This window comes from Haliotis asinina, chromosome 3 (assembly GCF_037392515.1).
Source record: "Haliotis asinina isolate JCU_RB_2024 chromosome 3, JCU_Hal_asi_v2, whole genome shotgun sequence".
NCBI lineage: Eukaryota > Metazoa > Mollusca > Gastropoda > Lepetellida > Haliotidae > Haliotis > Haliotis asinina.
The window spans coordinates 73,277,798-73,298,973 of NC_090282.1; the positions used below are offsets into that span (position 1 = coordinate 73,277,798).

General features: G+C 36.8%; 1 protein-coding gene across 3 annotated transcripts in view; it reads right to left on the minus strand.

The window, feature by feature from the left end:
* Positions 1 to 21,176, minus strand: part of LOC137278428 (ceramide glucosyltransferase-like) — a 55,900-nt gene that overhangs the window by 13,454 nt on the left and 21,270 nt on the right. The window contains exons 1-4 of one of the 3 annotated variants that reach the window (XM_067810751.1): positions 14,588 to 14,656; positions 13,230 to 13,305; positions 6,145 to 6,257; positions 1,404 to 1,601 (exon numbers count right to left, since the gene is read on the minus strand). In XM_067810751.1, coding sequence (XP_067666852.1) covers positions 1,404 to 1,553 — 150 coding nt within the window. In that variant the 5' untranslated portion in view covers positions 1,554 to 1,601; positions 6,145 to 6,257; positions 13,230 to 13,305; positions 14,588 to 14,656. Of the gene's footprint in view, positions 1 to 1,403; positions 1,602 to 6,144; positions 6,258 to 13,229; positions 13,306 to 14,587; positions 14,657 to 21,176 lie in introns of those variants that run through there. The other 2 variants (XM_067810750.1, XM_067810752.1) reach the window with 2 other exon arrangements.

Sequence of the window (21,176 nt, forward strand, 5' to 3'; positions counted from 1 at the left end):
AACAATGTTACCAAACAGTTTGATAGGAAAGCCTTTGAGTATTCCTGTCACTGGACAGTCAATCATCATTTGCATCTGATAAGTTTTGCATCAGAATTGTTTTATGCCCCTTTATCAATATTCCAGCAACATCATGGAGGGACACACAGGATATGGGCCTCACACACTTTACCCATGTAGGGTATAGGTATGATGGGTGGCCAACTTTAACCACTTGGCTACAAAGCTGCCCCCTACACATCTTGAAACTGAGCATAAGTGAAAAGGGGTGCTTCTCAGGGTTTCATGAATTTGAATGCTAACTTCAAAGACAACAGCATGTCCTCAATGGCATTTTTTTAGATTGGTTGGTTTGTTGTTTAATGCTGTAATCAGCAATATTACAGCTATATGGTGGCGGTCTGTTAACAGTTCCAGTCTAGACCAGTCAATCCAGTGATTGACACCACGAACATCGTTTTATGTGTTGTGACAGATTTCCTGCGACAGAAGAACATTCCTGTACTCCTCTAGCTAGCTGTTCCTTTGGACCTGTCCCCTATTGAACATGACTGGGATGAAATGGAGTGACTATTAAGGCAAACCTAGAAACAGACAATGGCCTGGCTGAACTGGAACAAGTGTTGGTTCAAACATGGAACAACATTCCTTTAGCTTTCTTCAATCCCTTTGTGCTGAATTTATGAACTGACTTTAGACACCATGTTTCTTCAACGGTTGAAACATTTCTAACAAAAGATTTGGGCCATCATTATAAGAACAGTTTTAGTCAAACCTGTATTTATTTACAAGGACTTCAAGTGTCATCATATCTGGAATTGAGAGAAGGGGATGAAAATAAAGGGAGTTGACTGTTGAGCAGAGTAATGAGAATGATCAAACTCTTCAATAAAACCCACTGCACTAACAATACTGAATGCTCTGAAAGTGTTGAAGGCTACAAGCCTCGTCATGGCTTTTATCAGTATGGTTCATAATTATCAATAGATTTTGGTGTTATTTTACAGACTAAACAGAATAGAACAAATGATTATCTGGCTGAGGCTTTGGAATAAGTGCTAATCATAGACCTAATTCAACAGCTACTGTGAACATCACTTCAATTTATTATTCTCCCAGGGAACAGTGCAGGGAATGCAATGACACATCAGAAAGCTGTGATGAAGTATTAGAAACATTCAGTAAAAAGGAATTGTTTAGTAAATGTAAAACGCAAGCAGAGCTTGGGGAAAAAATGGAAACAGGTTTGGATAGCTGATAGATATCTGGAAAACTAGTTTGAGGAAATGACAAAATATTAGTTAGGGGAGACATGAATAAGCAAGGTGAAGCAAACATAGCCAGGCAACCTCACTACAAACAAAACAGTTTCTTCTCTTGAGAAGTGCAGACGTCAGTCTCACCATGCAATGTTGTGGCAAATGATGAAGGAGTAGGTTGGATATAGATGATCTTTCACTTGCACCCGATGCTGCCTGTTCACGCATACACCACGTACACAAGTCTAGAAAGGTACATGCAGTGGCCTGGACACATTGTGAACTCATCAACATCACTGTCTATGTCCGCCATGTAATTCTAGTCTGGCTGGCTTACAACACCTGGTAGAAGGATGAGTATTTGTTATATTTCATTGTTAGACTGTCAAGAGACACACATCATATATCATACTCTTTCATGCAAATGATGACTAACACTTTCAGTGAATAATAAATCCCCAATATTTATTCTAATTCCATAACTACTGTGTTGACATGCACATAATGGTGGTTACAAGGTTAAAATCTTTTTCTTTTTTTTTTTTTAAAAATCTTCTTTACTTCCACAGTTTACCAGTTTACATGATACATGTGTGGTACATTCAGGTATAAGTCAAGAAAGGTATAAGTAGTTACACAGTGCATAAATCTTGTTGAAGTAAAAAGCAGGCATTTGTTCTGTGAACAGCAGCCCAAAGCAAACAAGCTTTATTCTAAACGATGAAACTTTCAACAATCTTTTCACAACACTATTTTGAAAATTATAGAAGAAGTCAAACTCACAATGTTACAATGACATGACATTTGCCTGAAGTGAATACATATTGGCAAAGCCTACCAATAAATAACACAATTAATTGTGTCAGCCTTTTCACAAAGTGCACTGACAGTAAGAGATGAATGGTCGTATGTTGCCACCGCTAGACTTATTCTTAGCAGCCCTATGAAAGAAAGTTACAAAGTAATTGACTTCTGCAACTGACACATTGTCATGGGTGAGGCCCATAAACTTACTGAACACAACTGTTCTTTAGGTTTTTCATGAATGGGTCAAACATTCATGAAGAACAGAATACTATGAAAGTAACCATGGTAACACAATACTGGATGTTGAAATTCACGGCATTTTATTACCAAGCACTAAATTAATTCAGTGAATTTCTACTTTTTCTTATATGTGCCAATATATTCTGTTTGTAAAGATACTCAAGTGTGTATTTTCTGGTGTGACATCATGCTTTACTCAACGGTAACAAAAGCATTATGAAAAGATGGCATAGAGACTATTAGACTATCATAAGTAACAAAAATATTGTTCCATAAAAAATATGTTTATTGATGAAGAAGACACTGTTCCCAGGGCAATGTTTAAATACCAGTGCTTACTCATTATGAACTGGACCTGGATTATTCTCTGAATGGGAAACAAAACTCCAAGTTTTAGGCTCTTGAAACATGGATCTGCCTTTCCTTCGAAGAATCAAAATCTACTTATTATGGACTAGAATTCTGCTTGATGCAAGAAGCGACAACTTTTGGAGGATCCAAGAATGACAAGCTGTAAATCGTAACAAAGGATACACAATAAAGAGTTTAAGCTAAACTGGATTGTTTTTACTGTATTTGTTGTTTAATGCTGCATTCGGCAATATTATAACAATATGGAGGTGCAGTGTTGGCTCAAGAGAGGGTTTTTGAGTGTTTTGACTCATCAAATTTAGTGAGGACCCCCCTCATTTTTACATCTGCCCATCAATTGAACATTAGAGGGGGTCCAGAAACATTATTTTCATCAATTTGGACCCACTCAAAATTTCACCCAAATCTAAATAGTTGAGTTTGGACTATACAGCAGCAGTAACATGGATCAATGTGATTGGGATACAAGGATATGTCAAACGAGCCAGCCAGCCTGACAACCCAATCCCCTTAATCACTTATTATGACAAACATGGATTGCTAAAAATAAATACAGATTTTTCCTTACTGAGGTAATTAATGCATGTTCTTTTATCAATTCAACAACAATCAATGGACATCATGATCATCCACTGTAAAAAAAATACACAGTATCCTTTCAAAACAGGTGGTAAGAAACATATTCAATAAAATATAACATCAAGAGATTAATTATCACCAGACATGCTGATCAACCAGTCAAACAGTAATTTCTGTTCTGTGAGATGTTGTATTTTCATATATGCAGTTTCAACTAAAATAACCTGATATTGGAAAAGAACATTTATGATAGAATACCTGTGTCATCTGATCACTGCACTGAGATTCTTAAGATTCATATAGGTGGAAAGGTGAATGGCATCATGGCATCCCCAAAATAACTTTATCCTATATATGGGAGTTACCTATGATGTCTGTTGACTGCCACAGATGGCAAATGCTTTCAACTGTTTTAGCTGAATAAACGTGACTAATGTTCAAAATTATGCCCTAATAATCTGATCAGAACTCAGCAAAATGAGTCAATGACTAAACAATGCAGGTCATGTGAAATATATATGATATTGAATCCATCTTTGCTAAAACCTGCTTTTCTGCATTCCAGACATCCTGGCACCACAAGCAATAGTTGGTAAACTATAGATTAACTATAGGTACTTTGGATTCAAACTCATGTGGTATGAAGAACAAATTGTATGATTCACGATTTCATCACCTTCATTGAATACTGCTAACTTGACATCAACAGCAGTCTGTTGTAATCTGCATATTTTTTGCAAGCAAGTATGCGAGATTGTATATTTTCATAAATTTGATGACACAATGGTTTCTGGAGTTAAAGAATTTCTACAAAATTTCTGACCACAAGGAAGAGATGTAACAAATCATTAGAACATTATACTAACAACATATTGTTCATTGATTAATGTATTGTTACCTGAATGAAGATTGATAATGCAGACGCATGAAAACTTATTCTTACAGAGGACAAAGAAGCTTATAAAATGAGATCTAGTTACAGCACATGCGGTAATTGCATTTCCTGGAACATCCAGGAAAGTGCAAACTGCAACTGAATTGCTGTATTAGAAGTTTATCAACATTTCGCCAAGGTTCATACATGGTAATGGTGTAAATGTTGTTAACACTAAAATAGCAATAGTTTAATCAGAGTTTGGATGAGTTACAGTTTACTAAACTGTTCAAATTTTTATAGAACAGACATGATAAAATATCAGTGTGTATTGTTTACAGTAGTACTAAATTTGTCACATACTAAATGAACAATAGAAACTAACAGTATACAACAATGGGAATTTCAAAGGACAGGATTATGTTATAAATGTGAAGTCCTAACTTCTATGCCATCACCCAACTGTTGCTATTGAGAATGAAATGAATGTATTTGATTTCACCTCACTTTTAAATCTACACATATAAGTGACATCGTGCAGAATTCCACACCTTGTTTCCAGTATTACAAGTACATACCATAACGACTTGACTTTCATTTAAAAAATACTGGACAAATCACTAGTCTGAATGTTTGGAAAAACACTTAATCATTACATTTCTCATCATTACCTTTAATAACAGAGAAGCAAAACCTTCACTTAGAATCAATACTACGTGAAACTTATCAATCACGAATACCCAGTCAAAAACACCTACAGCATAGTCTTTAGCACTTGGAAATGATCCTGTTTTGTTTGTGCTTAATCATTTCATTTAATGCTCCATGCAGCAATTTTCTAGCTTCATAATGGGGTATAAATGGATATAATGGATATTATGACATGTCACAATTGATCCATTTTCTGCTACAAATTACTCATGAAACAAAGTCTTTGGTTACAGAAGCTAATGTGAAGACTTAACAAATATCTTGGTCATGGCATACAATATATGACTGTTGACAAACTATTTCAAGGGGAAGATGATACTGAACATTTAACTTATATATTTACCATGTGATTCCGTCCTGTAAGGCTAAAAAGAGTGTTTATTGTGTCTTCTTTGTTTTCTGGAACTTCAAAATTTCACCCCTCACCATTTATTTTTCAAAGAGGGCCTTCAAAGTCCTCTGTGAACTGATGAGAACACACAAATCATGACAACAGTGATACCATGAAGAATGCTAGCTGACAGAGAATGAGTGTGCATATCACAAAGGACATATTTTGACCCCCTTAAAGCTCATAAAATATTCTTCTCAGGATAAAATCACTGCCCTGCTAAACTGTTCTAGAGGTAATATATTAACAGTATTCAACCAAAGTGTTATGTTTATGGTGATTATTTCTAAATTCATGGTAAAAGTGCAACTAAAGTAACATGATCCTGGATTTTTAATCTTTGATATACTGTAGCAAAAACTACAACTGAAGTAACGTCATACTGTATTACATCCAAGGTTATGAATTTGGATATTTTTTAACCAAATCATTTGTAGATCTCAGAGACAATGAGCAGATAGCTGGTTGTTATTTCCTGCTTAGTTTACCAGAAAAACACATTCAGTAATCTTCATAGCTACTTGGAATACAATGTGCAGCAGAAGGGGAAATACTGCTGAAATGTAATGAAGATGTCTTGTGAATTTTATTGTAAGTTTCATGTTTTCTTTGATGGAGGTAGTTTCTATGGTTAGCACTTCAGAGGGGAAAACAGACTTAAGTGTCTAAAACCTGTCTTAGTATCTGGTTTCTGCTAGTATGTAAAAACAATTAGAATAAAAAATCAGGTCCCTCAATGTCAATTCAAAATATACCTAATAAGCAAGGCCTAAAGATTGCTTTCAATGTAGAACACCCACCCCTTGAAGTACAGTTTTCCTATAGTAATAACTCCGAGTGTTAACACTGAACCAAGACAGGCTCTTCACTAGACATCAGCAAAGTCTATACAATAAGTAATGCTTACTCACAATGGGTTCAGAATCCTCTAAAGGCTGGAAGGAAGATGTTGATGAAATTGTTTGTGCAGGTAGTCACTGAGTCAAGTCACGTCAAACCTAAACATCTGGTGCAGCTCACAAGCCTGAAATATGCATAAATATTGCTGTAGTGAAAATGTGGTGAGTGACAGAATTGTTGATTAGCAACTGACCATTAGAAACCAGTGCCCAGATTTTCTAGGCTCTCTTAGTGCTAAGACAGTCATAGGATAATGTTAATGTATGGCACTTACGACTGTCTTAGCGCTAACAGAGCTTTGAAAATCTGAACCCAGAGCCTATCAAAAATCTTTCCGAAGCCTGAGATAGTTGTAGCTTAATGTTAATGCTTAGTAGTTACAACTTATCTTTACGCTAAGAGTGCTTCGAAAATCTAGGCCCTGATTTTGATCAAAGAACCTGTGGGAATTCTAGAGTTGCTTCATTCAGGACAAAATCAGCATACTAAAGGCAAGGAAAAAGATATAGGTTTGACAGTGTATGATCGGCTAGGGAGAAGGTAATATTTCTCTTTGCTCCAAATGCACAAAGTATTCTTGGTGCATCATTTCCATATCTGTTCTATACTTTTAACATAGGATTACACTTGTCATAACCTTTGATCAAGAGGTGTTACTAACAGCAGCTTTGTGTTGCTTAATGAAATGGCAAAATTGTGATTGTGAAATAGTTGACAAAGTGTCAGATTCTTTGTATGTTGTTAAACGCAACATTTAGCCAAACCAGCTATCAGATGGTGGTCTGTAAAGAAGAATGTCAAGAACAAACATTTTGATCGACATATGAGCAACAATCTGAGCAACGATCTATGTTACTGAAAACCAGTTTTAACCCAGATTTTCATGGGTAGTTGATTAAAGGTCACATGCAACAACAAAAAATCAAACATAATTAAAACACAATTATCACCTATTCATGACATAGAACATGCACTGCTGATTATGAACAAATAAAACAAATAAACAAAATTATAGGTGTACAATAGCAAATTAAAAGTGCAATATTTTGTACTTGGGTCTACTACGCTCAAAACAAAGGACCTGGGATACCGAACCAAGTCAGAGCCATGGGGTGTGGACCAACTCTTCACTGGCTGGTTCATCTGCTGATATGATTAGCCAGCTCTCTGTTCATGGCTTATAAGCTCGATAGGTGTTAATTTCAAATTGCATGTGGTCAATGATTGAGGCTGCTATTGTCATTAGCAGATAGGCAGGCAGACATATATAGGTGTCAATAAACCAGACATTGAGTTTTTTCTGTGACAGAGAATCACAATCGACATGTTTTTTTAGGTAATGGGCATGCATAGTGTTTTAAGCTCCGTGAACCTATTCACTGCGCATGCATTATGGGCACAGCGCAGCACAGCTGCTGAAACGACTTTTTCCTCCAGCACAGGGGGGAAATTAGTGAATCATTTGAACACCGGTTTTGAGGGCTTTTTTTTTCATCGCGTTTGTTTTTCAACTTTATAGGTTGAACTGGCATTTTTGGCATTTGATTTGTTTTAGTAAGTGTATACAAAAAGGTATCAGAATCTGCAAAAATGTTTTACGTTGCATGTGACCTTTAAACGATTGAATCAATTATGATCGTAGCAGCTCAACATTAGTTATGTGCATAACCAAGAACCAGGGTTTGATAGTGGGTTATCACCTTGCAAGTTAGTAGATGTTTCAGGAAAGTTGTTTCTCTGAATGCAACAAAACAATGCAATGGAAATAAGAAGACTTCATATTTGTTGATCAGATTTGTGTTTGTACATGTTAAAAATATGAAATACCAACTATATCTCGACACTATGTATGCAATAATTCACTGAAATTCATAACCATAACATGGAAATTTATCGATGAAAGTCTGTTTTCTAGAAGACCAGTTGTCTGTCTTTGTGTGCTGGCGATTAGGTGCCGGTCTTTGCAGGTGTGGGTTCAAATCCTGTATGGAACTCAATCCAACATTAGAAATAGCATCTGCACTATTGTGAATGTGTAATCCCAAATGTAACTTATGTTACATTTGGCGACTTTCTAAGTGGCAAAGTGTAATCATAGCTTTCAGCCATAGGAGCCCTACCAATTTATACTTATCAGGGGCTAACATAAAGACAACAGTCTAGACTACTAGTTTTGACTCAATGCAACGAAAGTACTAGAATCTGTACTTTACGGAGGAAGTGTAATCCCAAATATAACACATTTCCAATGAATGTTCTGACATCCCTTCTCTACGACTGCTGATCAAACACTTGACCTTTGATCTCTGTCTTTCCCCCTTTCTCTGTTTGACATACACTGTGAAGCTTTTATGTGGCTATCATACCTTCTAGGTTGCACAGTCCCAGCAATCTGTTGTCATCTTTGCAAAACAAGTAATGAAAATCCCATGAAGAATTAATGTCTTGAAGAACTATTGTGATTACCTGCACACCACCAAGGTCTTCTGCTATTCAGTCAATCACAGCAGGGATCAATAGATCAATACCTGTGGACGAGGAGACCACCTTCACGCACCAATAACAAACAATAGCTAAACCTTGTTCCTTGGGCCCAGGACTTATTCAGAGTGAATTCCAGCCTCAAAAATGTTTTGGATTTTCATGGCACACATGGCTAGCTCTGAAGTCTTCAAAAGACTGCAGTTTTGATTAGGACAAATTCAATGTTACGTTAATTATGCTGCGAATCTTCATGATACATCTACTGATTTGATTTGGAGATAAACTCACTGTGTCTTCATGCAGGAGGTTTCAAATCTTGTTTCAATTACTCTGAATTTCATTTGAAACCAAAAGTGTATTGAAAAATGTATAGGTTTCCAATTAGAATTTTCTTCTGTCATGGTTTGTGACAGAAGTGCTTGTTTCCTATACCGACATCAGCAATGTTTTGACAGACAGTCACAGCAAACAAACATTTATGGAGGGTAGCCAAGTTAGTCATCCTTGCAAACGCACTATTCAGCAGAAACCTATCTTAGTCAAACTGTATTTACTTAAAAGGGTCTGGGTTTGTTTTTGTACGCAGAACTTCATTCTTTCTGTTCCATCTTCTTGTTGTCTTGAAACAGACACTACACTATAGCATGTTCAAAATGTCTACACTGAATGTGACAAATTGTCAAATGAATAGTGTTCACAATACTAACTTATTGCATATGAAACCCTCAGCTCAACAGGCCTTCCCACAGAAATTCAATCTATTTTGCATAGATCACATAATATACAGAAATATGAAAAAGCTTAGAACTTTCAGCACTACGTAGACTGACTGCACACCTAGAAAAAGCATAACCTAAAAAAATCTCACTATTGTGTATTGACCCAATTTATAAGAACTACTGAATTGCTGAAGTTGTCAACACCCTACTCGTTACACATGATCATCTGATCATCAAGACTTGGGACACTGGTCATATAAAGTACATGTTGGTACAGGCTGCATAATTTAACAGTACCTTTTACATGCAATACGTTTTGTGAAGATGGCAGATTACAGTAAGATCTCTGTGGTGAAAATGTTACTAGTGGAGTGGCCCTACCTGTTTTCAGTTGATGTTGAACTTGTTTCAGTTACATTTCAGTTACAATTCTTTTGTGGCTTCAGTAACAAATGCTGTAAAGATTTCTCAATTTCTAAATGCTTTCTGCTCAAGCAACGTTTGGTTTATTTACATGACTGTTTGCAGGAGACCGAATGTTGTCATTATGACAGTCAATGAAAATCAAGCTTGCTTGGAAGGTACTGATACCTAGTATTACTGTATTTTTACCCCACTACAGTGCAAGCTGCCTAATCAGGCACTCATTGAGATTGAAGAAATCATCCGTTTTAGACAATGGGCTGGATTGTAATGCTGATGATAAATGTACAAGCCACGGAAGGGATTTAGATTTATGCTGGTGTTGACAATTTGCTGGATTAGACAGATGCTGGTTTTGACAGCCTCCACTGTATATATCAGCTACTGGAAACTACTGCCAGTCTCACTAGATCTCAGCTACTGGTAGCTACTGTCACATAATGGCAACACTGATGAGGGAACTCATCAGATAGAATGTTTCTGACCAATCTCATGAGGATAATGAAAGATACTTTCAGTGACATCTGGTTAATTTGCTGATCAAGTTATTACTTGATCCTGCCTGTACTCCAGTTTCATATCAAAACTAATGCTCATCCACACTTCACCATAATTATAATTTCAACTCATAATATTTCCATCTCATTTTCAACTAAATGCGGAGCCAATATCTATTTAGTCTATAGTACAGCTGGTAAACTGGCAATCTCGTTGTAGGAAACAGAATACAACTCTGCTATTGGCGTATGTACATGTGTACCAGTCATTTTCAGCACACAGCACAAACGTATTCACAGCTCCACTTGGTTTCTGACAACAAACAATCAAACAAAATTTTTTATCTAGCCTCATGTAAGAATGTTGAGTTTTGATTGGTCCACATGACTCTGATAAAACACCATGTACCTCCATCACAATCCGCAAGCGGGAGTATAAAAGTCGTGTATTCCCGCAACTAAAGTCATATCACCCTGCTACACCTCGGTGACGACGCGAAGTGAGAAAAGCGTGCATCGACAAGCCTTTAGTAACGTGCGGTGCATTGATGTCAAACAGTAGCATCTCACGTATATAAACAGAAGTCGATTCGATGCGTGTTTTGTTTTAAATTAGGGAAAATATTCAGCTAGATAAATGCGTTATCACATCATGTCTCCGGAATAGTAAATACCACTTAAGCATTAAGAAATCCCAGTCTAAGTAAACTTAGTCTCAGTGTATTTCGTTACACTCCACCACTGAGTCTAACAAAACCTAGTTGAAGGTCACGTCAGGTAACCTTTGAGCGACCAATGACCATCCAATCAAACGTGAGACGGTTAAATAGATTTAACCTATCAGACAACGGCTACTATTAGACACACCGGAGGGATTTTCAAAATATTCAGGTCACTGACACAGATCTCTCCACAAACAAAAATCCACATATAACACAATTATTTGACCTGCAGTAAATAGGGTTTGGGCTTTGCTGACATGGATACCATTAGCTAATGTTCACGCAAGATGACATCCTTGAATATTGCCAAAAACACAATTTTCAGGGACTGTTTACTCACCGTTGTCATGGTTGTACATACGCTGTGTGCATCGCCCGGACAATGATGCAAACTTCTAAATTAACTGCGTATTGGAGATCATTTGTGTGTCAAATATGCAGATTTTCAGGGCAAACACTATAAATTATCACTGCATACCTTGGCCTAATGCTTAAAAAATATACAAACAATAGGGAGACCAAAGTCTTTTTTATTATTTCTAAAAGCAATCCTTATCAATATCTATCTCTCATTAAGTTTTGAAAATAACATGTGAACCTTCACATCTACTTGAGCTGACATGGGGTATATCTGCACGATCATTATAGGCTGCTTAAGATGAGGAGGGGATCGAAATGGGAGTTGATGGTTGTCTTTTTCACTACATGTAAAACAAAGCTAATGACAGCTTAGCATGAAGACTAAGGACATGTTGATGATGCTAAGTTATGAAACTGAAGACTTGACAGCCTGTTAATTATATATATGTAATTACTGTTTGGTGTCATGTGATTCTGTGATGTATCTCTTTAATTACAGCAACTACTTATGAACTACATAACAACACAAGTGTCTGCACAAGTGAACTGCTGATGTAGTGACCTGATTTGAACAGTAAATAGAAACAAAACAATCTCTAACCCTTACCAACTAGATGAGATTCATGATGACTTTACCACATAAAGTTTGGGATATAATTACAATCAATACACGTGAACTAATCCATTGTCTGCTGTTCTCAGTTATTCAACATCTCCATGACAATCTGCTCGATTATAGGCATGTTTTCACTCATACAATCAGAGTTTGCAATCTAGCACCAAAGTTAAAGAATCCTTGTCTAATTTAAATGTTACAAGTTAAAGACATGGGCAGTGCCTTGACTCAAATACTACAGAAACAAATCTCAAGGCCCCTTAGATTGCCCCGAAACATATTTAGACTACAACTTGCAACAAAGGGCTCCCTTGAAAGAATTTGATGAAACTTGTATCCAGTTTTGGAAATTCAGTATTGTATGAACAAGTAACGGTTACGAGGCACAAATTCTTTGTTTGTAGACAGAAATACCAGTTAGCATTTTAGAAAATCAAATTGCACTTGTATTTTGCTAAATATATCACTGTCATACTAACTGCATATTGTAATGAAATACTAAACATCAAAAGGTTTGACATGAAACAGGACATGACATGCTAATGAACATCAAGTGTTAATTAGCATAATATTTCTAACCTTTGGTGGAAGGTATGTGTGGCATCTGGGCAGCCCCTTTCACTGACTGAGACATGTGTCATAGACAAGTGTCAAGGTGGAGTCACACAGGTGGAGAAGGAAGTCAGAATGTCTAACATAGGGAAGATATGCTAAAAGATCTCCAGGAAATGCTTTCATGTTAATTGTGTAAACTGAGGTGAAAATAAATATCTCCAAAACATATTCACCTTATCATTCTAATTACCGTAACTAGAAACCATTTTTTTTCTTTTTAATTTATTTATTTATTCATTTTTAGGGGGTTGGGGGTGGGATGTTGAGCTACTCGAGTTACCTTGAAGATTACAGGACAAGTGGTAATGATAGTATTTTGAACTTCTGTATATGCACAGTTGACAATTATCATGTAACAGGATCTTTTAACAGCAGGGCAGTGTCTTAAGGTGCTTCACACACGATTACAAAGAACCACAAATGCACAGAGGGCAGGAGCAGAAGAAACAAGTATTCACAAAAGTTGTGAGTGAAACTGACTTTCTGCTAGTTCTCAAGAGTCAGTGATGGCAATTTATTGGTAATCTCAAAATCAGTACCGGGTATCTTTTTATTTAACAATCCATGAGTGTTCATTCTTCATGCCAAATGCCTGAGAAACCTTTCATATCCATCCTTACTTCAAACAAATATCCCATCTGAACATCATACAAAGCTTACCTAAGTACTGGCTAGTTGTAGTATTTCAAGCAGTAGACTGAAGACTCCCAGTTTCTAATTCCAAGGTAGAGATTATCTGCAACAGATACACGAATGTTCTCAAATATGGCTCACATATAACATTATTGAGTGCCTGTATCAAATTGCTCAACAGTAAGAACCAGGAATATTACATGTGTCCCATGATAAATGCTTCAATATTTGAGTAAATAATGTGAATATGTCTAACCTCATATTTTCAATTTGACTTGAAGTTAGGTTCTTAGGGATGTATCTTAACTGGATCTTTGTCATTTCAAGCCATACTGGGCAATATTCCAGTCATATTACAGAGCCGAGTAAATAGAACCAGGGAATTATGATACGCTGTCAGCCAAGTCACCATGCGTGACCACCAAGTCTATTAAGTTGTCTCATATTACAAGCATAGCGTGAATCATCAGAACTTGGAATGAACATGCTACAACACTAACCTGAAATGTTTAAGAAAATACAAAGGTACACCCCAAAAACATGAAAATCCTAAGAAACATTAGACAAAATGACTCGGTCAATCTTTCAGAATAAAATAAAAAAGGACTCTTACATAAATCACGGATGATTTGGCTAGTAGTGATTACCTGAGCTCTCAAAAAATAGGGATTGCATTTGGATTTTATTTTTAGAAAAACACATTTTCTATACCATAAAATAGGACAACTTTATTTCTGTGATTGAATGTCAGTCTAGAACTGATTCATACCAGCATACCTGTGCCAAATGGCATCCCTGTTGGTTGTAACATCTGTTGATATGTTAATGGTCTATTTGTCACCCTTATCTATTAAACAATGCACGAATTAGTCATTCTTTTGTACTAATTACGTTCAAATCCATGTACTATTGTTTCAGAGGTTTGATATGAGATATGAAATTCTTATGTCATTTTCTTTTCAACTGCAAAGAGATTCCAGAACATAACAAATTTAGCAAGAAGCACAGATCTGAACACTGAAAACATAGAAAGATGTTGTCCCAAACTCTACTATCCCTTGGGACATATCAGTGGCAGAAGGTCAACATCGCCTGTTCACCAATTGCTGGCTGCACACTGCACATTCTACAGAATGTCCAGAGAAGGGAACAGCTAAGATGTCCATGAGGCAATCATCTTCACATGCCTTTGAAATAACCACTCAGCTACCTCATTTGGAAGTGTGAATGAGCTCACACACTGTTAGTTTGTTTTAAGACATATGTTAGGCAAATCATGATATCAATCATCAGGTACATCAAGATAAGAATTCCAACATGTATTTCGGGAATCAAACACGAGTCTTTGTCTGATCTATGTACAAATTAAATATTCTGGCACTCACCGTCTAATGTCATTGTTAATCAACAGTAACTTCAAAGTTTCTATGCAGCATGTCAGCTGTAAATCTGTTCTACAGTTGCGGTGACAGTGCAACACTGATAACACTGATAACACTGATAACACACTGATGATGGTTATTATATAGGTATTGCTGATAACATGTGATGTCTATCTAATATGTATCTGACATGGGTGCTAATCAGTGAGAAAACTGGTGGTGACACTTCAACACTGATGTTGGCCATTATGTCATGGCTTCAGGGTTACTGAATTTGTTTACTTCCAATTCACATGCCAATAAACAACAGTGATTTCGACCATGCAACACCAGTGTTCACCATAGTCAACATAATAATCTGATCCCTATGGCTTTAGCTTTGGTTCCCGTAAACTCTCATCAATCCTTTTTGTTACCCTTTTCATAGTATGACTACAGGGGGCTACAGACAGTCCTGAAATCAGTACTTAATACTTTGAATGCAGATTCCTGACGGAAATATAAACAAGTTCTGATACTGAAAAACAAGATGGTGGAAAACACAGTCTTCATGATTTTTATCAGAACTCCTTTCAAAGTTCACATTCAGTGAAACAGTATTTTCATAAAGAGAAGTATGTCATAATGGAAGAGATTTACAAGTATAATGATTTGTACCTAATTCAGGGCATGATAATGTTGTGTAACCCAAAGCTGATAGAAACAAATATAAAAGGGACATTAAACACAGGATGAATGTAGTGATACACTCACCATAGTCAATAGGAGTCAAGGTCAAAAACTATCTGTTTCTGTTCAATATCTCATGAGAATACAATCTGACCAAATCTATGACACCCTCAGCTGGCGTCCTTGTTGCAATTGATTCTGTTATGCTTCATGAAAATGAATGCTGAAAGAAGCTGTTTGTGGGGTTGCAATGAAACTTGAAAGCTCACTAGGTTAAAACCATTTAGCAAGCTGTTCCATCAAAGTACGAAAATCAATTAAACAATAAATGAAACATCAACCATGACTGAAAATAGAGCAGACTAAGATTCAGATACGCAAATACTGCTTACATATTTGCTTACAAGTTCTCACATGTTTTTTTAATTTTGGGGCAGTGGGGTACAGCAGTGGTTAAAACATTTGATTTCCCACATGGGTACAATGTATGAAGCTCATCTCTGGTGTGCCTAATACAATATTGCTAGAATGTTGCTAGAATCAGCCTACTCTATACGCACTTACTGTCTCAATTCTGACAGCAAGGGTGGCCCAGTATTTACTGTACAGAGAAGCATCCCTTAGGATCACCTAAACCAATGACAATGTTAGGAAAAAAAGTGGCAAATTATAGACCTGGAGACCTGTGTGACCTCAGGCTTGCCGTCAATATAAAGGTAACATACAAAGACATGACTGGAACACTGTTAAAACAAACTACCTCCATCAATAATCAATATTAAGCTCTGTTAAGATGGACCCAGTATTCTGTGGATTCATTTAACAGTATTCAAATTGAAGCATGGAAGTCAAATGGATTGCACCATGATCCCCTGACCATATACCATCTGCATAAATATTAGGGTTCCTGATTCAAAAACATTTCAAGGAAACCACCAACACTCAACCAAAGAGCCAAATGTGATGGTAAACAGAAAGTAAGATGTACATAAGTACCTTTATAAGATACGGATTAGAATTTATCTTCAACAACCAATGCTTGTACTGAAGGCTACTAATAGGATCGGGCAGTTAGGCTTGCTGATTGACATGTCATAGTATCCCAATTGCTTACACAGATGTTCATGCTGTTGATCACTGGACTGTCTTGTCCAGACTCGATTATTTACACACCATCACCATATAGCTGGAGTATTGATAAGTGAGGTGTAAAACTGACACATAAAACTAACATAAGCTATTGAAGCAGAATTAGTAGTGAGGCCCGGAGAGAGACCTAATATCTTAGAAGTGTTCAACACACAATAATAAATAAGGAGTGAGTTAACTGTGCTGCTAAACAATGAAAGAGCCCAGAACAGAACTAGGAATTGAAACTCTCCTGAGTGCAGTGACCAACAAACCTGAATGTAATATGTGTCGGAGCTCAATCACAAACTGCCAGGTCCTGATGAAGCTTGCATACCAAACACCTATCACACTCATTCAAGTACATAAATATCTTGTGCTAGTTATGAAATAAACCACTCAGAATGATTACCTGGCTAATCTAAATGACATATTGCAAACATGATGCGACAGAATTAGGCCATAGTATGTTGCTGCCCTCTATCCAATCACAGTGACCTAACATCATCTCTTGGACTTATTAAACCTATAATGTTGATCAGGGTTTCAATACATTTTTTATATATAAGCCACTTGCCACAGGGCAAGACGTTAAGAAAGTAACTTGTTCTGACCAATTTTCCACTTGGCTTCATTTTCTGACATGATCATGATGATGTAATTATGAAAGAATAAACCAGCATGGTATTTGATGTTAATGTCTACTAGACTATTTATTGAAGAGTGATAAATAGCAAATAAAGATATCTCTACTTTATTATCCCTGTGCAATCTAATGGCTACATTTTAAGCAGATATGAAATGAACTCCATGAAAATTGCAGTTTGAAACTATTAGTGGAAATTATCTAACAGCATATGGACAAGTAAGATATCATTATTTGATTGCCCGAAATGAAAACTGACAATGTGACTCTTTAACCCCTGCATTGATAGAATTAATCTTCTATATTTGAAGCAGAAAGAAGTCCGAGTAAGATAGGAGATGCAGACCTGAACCAGCAGAATATCTAGACTTGTTTGAACCTATCAATTTGGCATATTTACACAGCATGACACTTTTCACCACAGAATTACAACTAGAGCTGGGAGGAAGGCATAGAAACATGGTACAGGGACTGCAAGACAAGTTAATGATCTCCATGCAACACTTTAAAGTTGGTCTGTGTGATTTTATAATGACACATGAACCCCCTTCGACTTGCTAACCTCAACTCCTAGTACCTGACAAGCAAGGGGATATATAGGTTTGACTCCACCATTTCCCCATGTCACAAAATATATCCTACTACAATTCACACTGGTCTGAAGTAGAGTCTGCTTAGCTAATGCCATTAACCTTCAAATGTCAACATTAGATTTCAACACATAGATTTCAACACATAGTTACCAGCTGCCAAGGTGATAAAACAAATATTGGTCCAACTGTTATGCAGCAATCTTCGAGTTCAATACTCAATGTAACTTGACAACGTTCACTAGAACATGAAATCAAAATTCACAGTTTAATACCATAAAATGCAAAACTGACCTGAACATGTTTTGAATAAAATAAAATAACAGGCAGAACACATGATGCTGAATCACTCAGGTGTGTAGGCATACCCACGGCATACCAAACAATATCCGGTACACGCTGTCAAAACACGCTGTCAAAACACATCTAGGCCTGGCTGTCAGTGTCAAAGCCTGTAGACAGACAGTGTGTTGGGCCTTAGAGATAATTGGACAAGGAGAGACAAAAAGAAACAAGAACCACACTTAAACACCCCCAAATACACTGACATCCCACCACAGGATCTACACAGGTCAAGTTGATCCAAGACATGAATAGAACACACATCATCCTACACATGACAATTAATCTGTTATTGATAACCTGAAACAAAATCAAATTACAAATCCAACATCCCTACCACACAGCTGAGGATATGCCCAACACCTGAAATCCCTCTTTACCCTGGAGCTGTACACAGGGTGCCTCTATGCTACCGTCCCCAGTCGACTTGAGGCTGCTGAGTGTCAGGACGGTAAGTGTGTTGTACCAGTGCCTCCAGGTGACGCGCACACATGAATAGTATATTGATCTGTTGTTTCATGCTTCATCATGCTTAATGGCTAACAAGAATGGCTACAGCTGCCCTTGACTTCCATTCCATATGAAGGACACACTGTACATCTTATACATGCGTATCAGAAACACTTAAAATATTTTTACCTTACATAACAGCAACATATTGTCACTCTCATCTTTAACATAGTATGTGTTTCTATGACAACAAATGAGAATTTTACTCTGCATCAAACTATTAATCAATACTCATCTCTGATCATTGATCATTTTCTTAATATCGGTAACAAATTACAAATAAACCGAAACAAAGTTCAACATACTAGCATGACACAGCTATTTATTAAATATAAATACTGATATATGCGGCTGAATTACCTGTATATTGCTCTGTTTCCTAAGTAATTTGTGCCACAGCTGGGGACATGAGTCAGTTTCACACACTAACATCCATATGCAATGCTGGACCATGCACAAATACACATGATAAACATGCAGAGTGACACTGTCTTTCTTGCTTCTCCACAGAACTGTAGCCCTTTGACAACATGGATCAAAAAACAGTTGTATATTTTCCAGGTCCTGTATCCTTATTGCAGTTGGATGAAACCCTGATGAGATACCTAGGTGTCATTTGGAGAAATCCTACATTCATCTGACCACTTACTCACAGGACGCTTCGTCTATATCACAGACATTACTACACACCACGAGACAGTGAGTTCTTATCAATGGGTTTGATTCAAGGGTAACAGGATTGTTGAATGCCATATGTGATGTCATAAATGATTCAGCTCACAACTACGGTCAAGCACACCAAAATATGTTCCACATGAGTATGCGTACAAACTACGACTAGCTCACCTGATGGGATTGTTCAGGTCTATGGTCATAGTCTAAATATAGCTGATTTAACCGCTGGCAGGTTTTGAAAGGCCCTCCAGGATTTGAAAAGGGTTTGTGTCCTTGATAATGATTTCAGTCCTGGGCTCAAAAGGAATGCTGTGTTGGAAATAATTGGGTTCGGACATTTTTCATTTGCAATTTGTTAAGACTATGAATATATGTGTAAGAGTAAAGCATGCAGCATGAAGTGTGAAAAACTTGAGAACCTCAATGTTTCAAGTAATTCTTTGAAAATATTACACTTTCATTGTTACATATTTATAATCTATCGTCAGAATCTTGTCTTACTTAGGTAAGAATATGAGGGAAAAATCATAAAGGACAAACTCTACAGTTTGTTCATCTGTACAATGCAAACAACTAAGCATCAAAAACAGGAAATATCTAAGAATAAAAAATGCTACCATACCTCCATGCAAAATATTAAAAAATCTAACTGTTCAGGGTCATCTTGTTCTGCCTGCATTTTCATCAAAAATAGAACATCACAATGGGTATATATGCACACAGGTGTGCAAGCATTAACAAGGTAACAAATACCTATTCAGAAAGACTGATAGTTTGACCAGTTCAACGGTGGCTGTGAGGCCAGTTTCAGGTGAAACAAATACGACCCCCTCCCTCAGCACGATCACTGTAATCCCTACATACCTAACACCTTATAAGCCCCTGTTATGCAAGTAATTAAAGCTGGCATCGTTATGCAGTAATACTGAGAGAAAATATTTTAAGTGAGGGTAATTTGTACAGCCCTTGTATTTTTAGACATCTGCATCAATTATGCTGATTGATGCTATGCTCTATTTACACAAAACAGCATCATCAAGAGAAATGTATGTTGCAGCAGGGGTACTACAGGTGTTTCACCAAGTCAGAAGATAATGACTGCGTAAGTCAGCTTGCTATAAGCAGGACTTCATTAGGTATTGTCACTTACTCAGTTTGTTTGTTCTTTAACAGTCACCAGAGCATTAACTGGCAGCCCATAAATAGTTAATGCAAACGAATCACAGGTAGTACTTTCTGAACAAAAGAAGTGGAGCAGACCTCACTATCCACTTGGTTCCGTCAAACAACCTGTTCCTTTCCTTATTGTTCAAATTGACCAGACTTACTGAAGACACCTGTACACTTTGTTCAGTCTTCTCACATCAAAACTGTGGTTTAACAAATTATATTATTGATCAGTTCAAAACATTTTGATTTTTGACATTCATTGACCAAATGAATTGTTTCAGCATCCAGCAAGTGAATCAAAGAAACGAGTTTGTGTGATATAGCATGATTGTGATAGCAAAATAGTGAAAACCTTCACTACACTGCATTTACAATCAGGACATGTAAATGTAATGATTTTCACCACTGTTTTCATTCTGAGGATGGATACTGTGTGTAAGCCCCTACCTTACCCCTCATTACATGACAAAAAGCAAAATGATACAAGTCAAAAGGCTATCTACAGTGCTTACACAGTACATGTTCAAATTTTCATGATGCTATCTTTCAGCTGTCCTTGTCTATTCTTGTTGATACATGCATGTGCAATGTGCCATGACAATACCGTGAATGATTTCGGAATTCAGTTCCAGAAACAAGCTCAATCTTGATTTCAGATCACTCCCACCTGTTATTGGACACCTTGAACTTGATGAAAAGAGTTTACATTATTCACAACTGCTCTAGTTGCAGTGTGTAATGGCAAGATCTATGCACAGATGGACACAATAATAGACCAACTTCATTTCTATATTAAATGCCTGCTTCAAGGCCTTTGTAGTGGGAATATTCCTGTTCTGTCCTCATTTTCACAATTATGCAA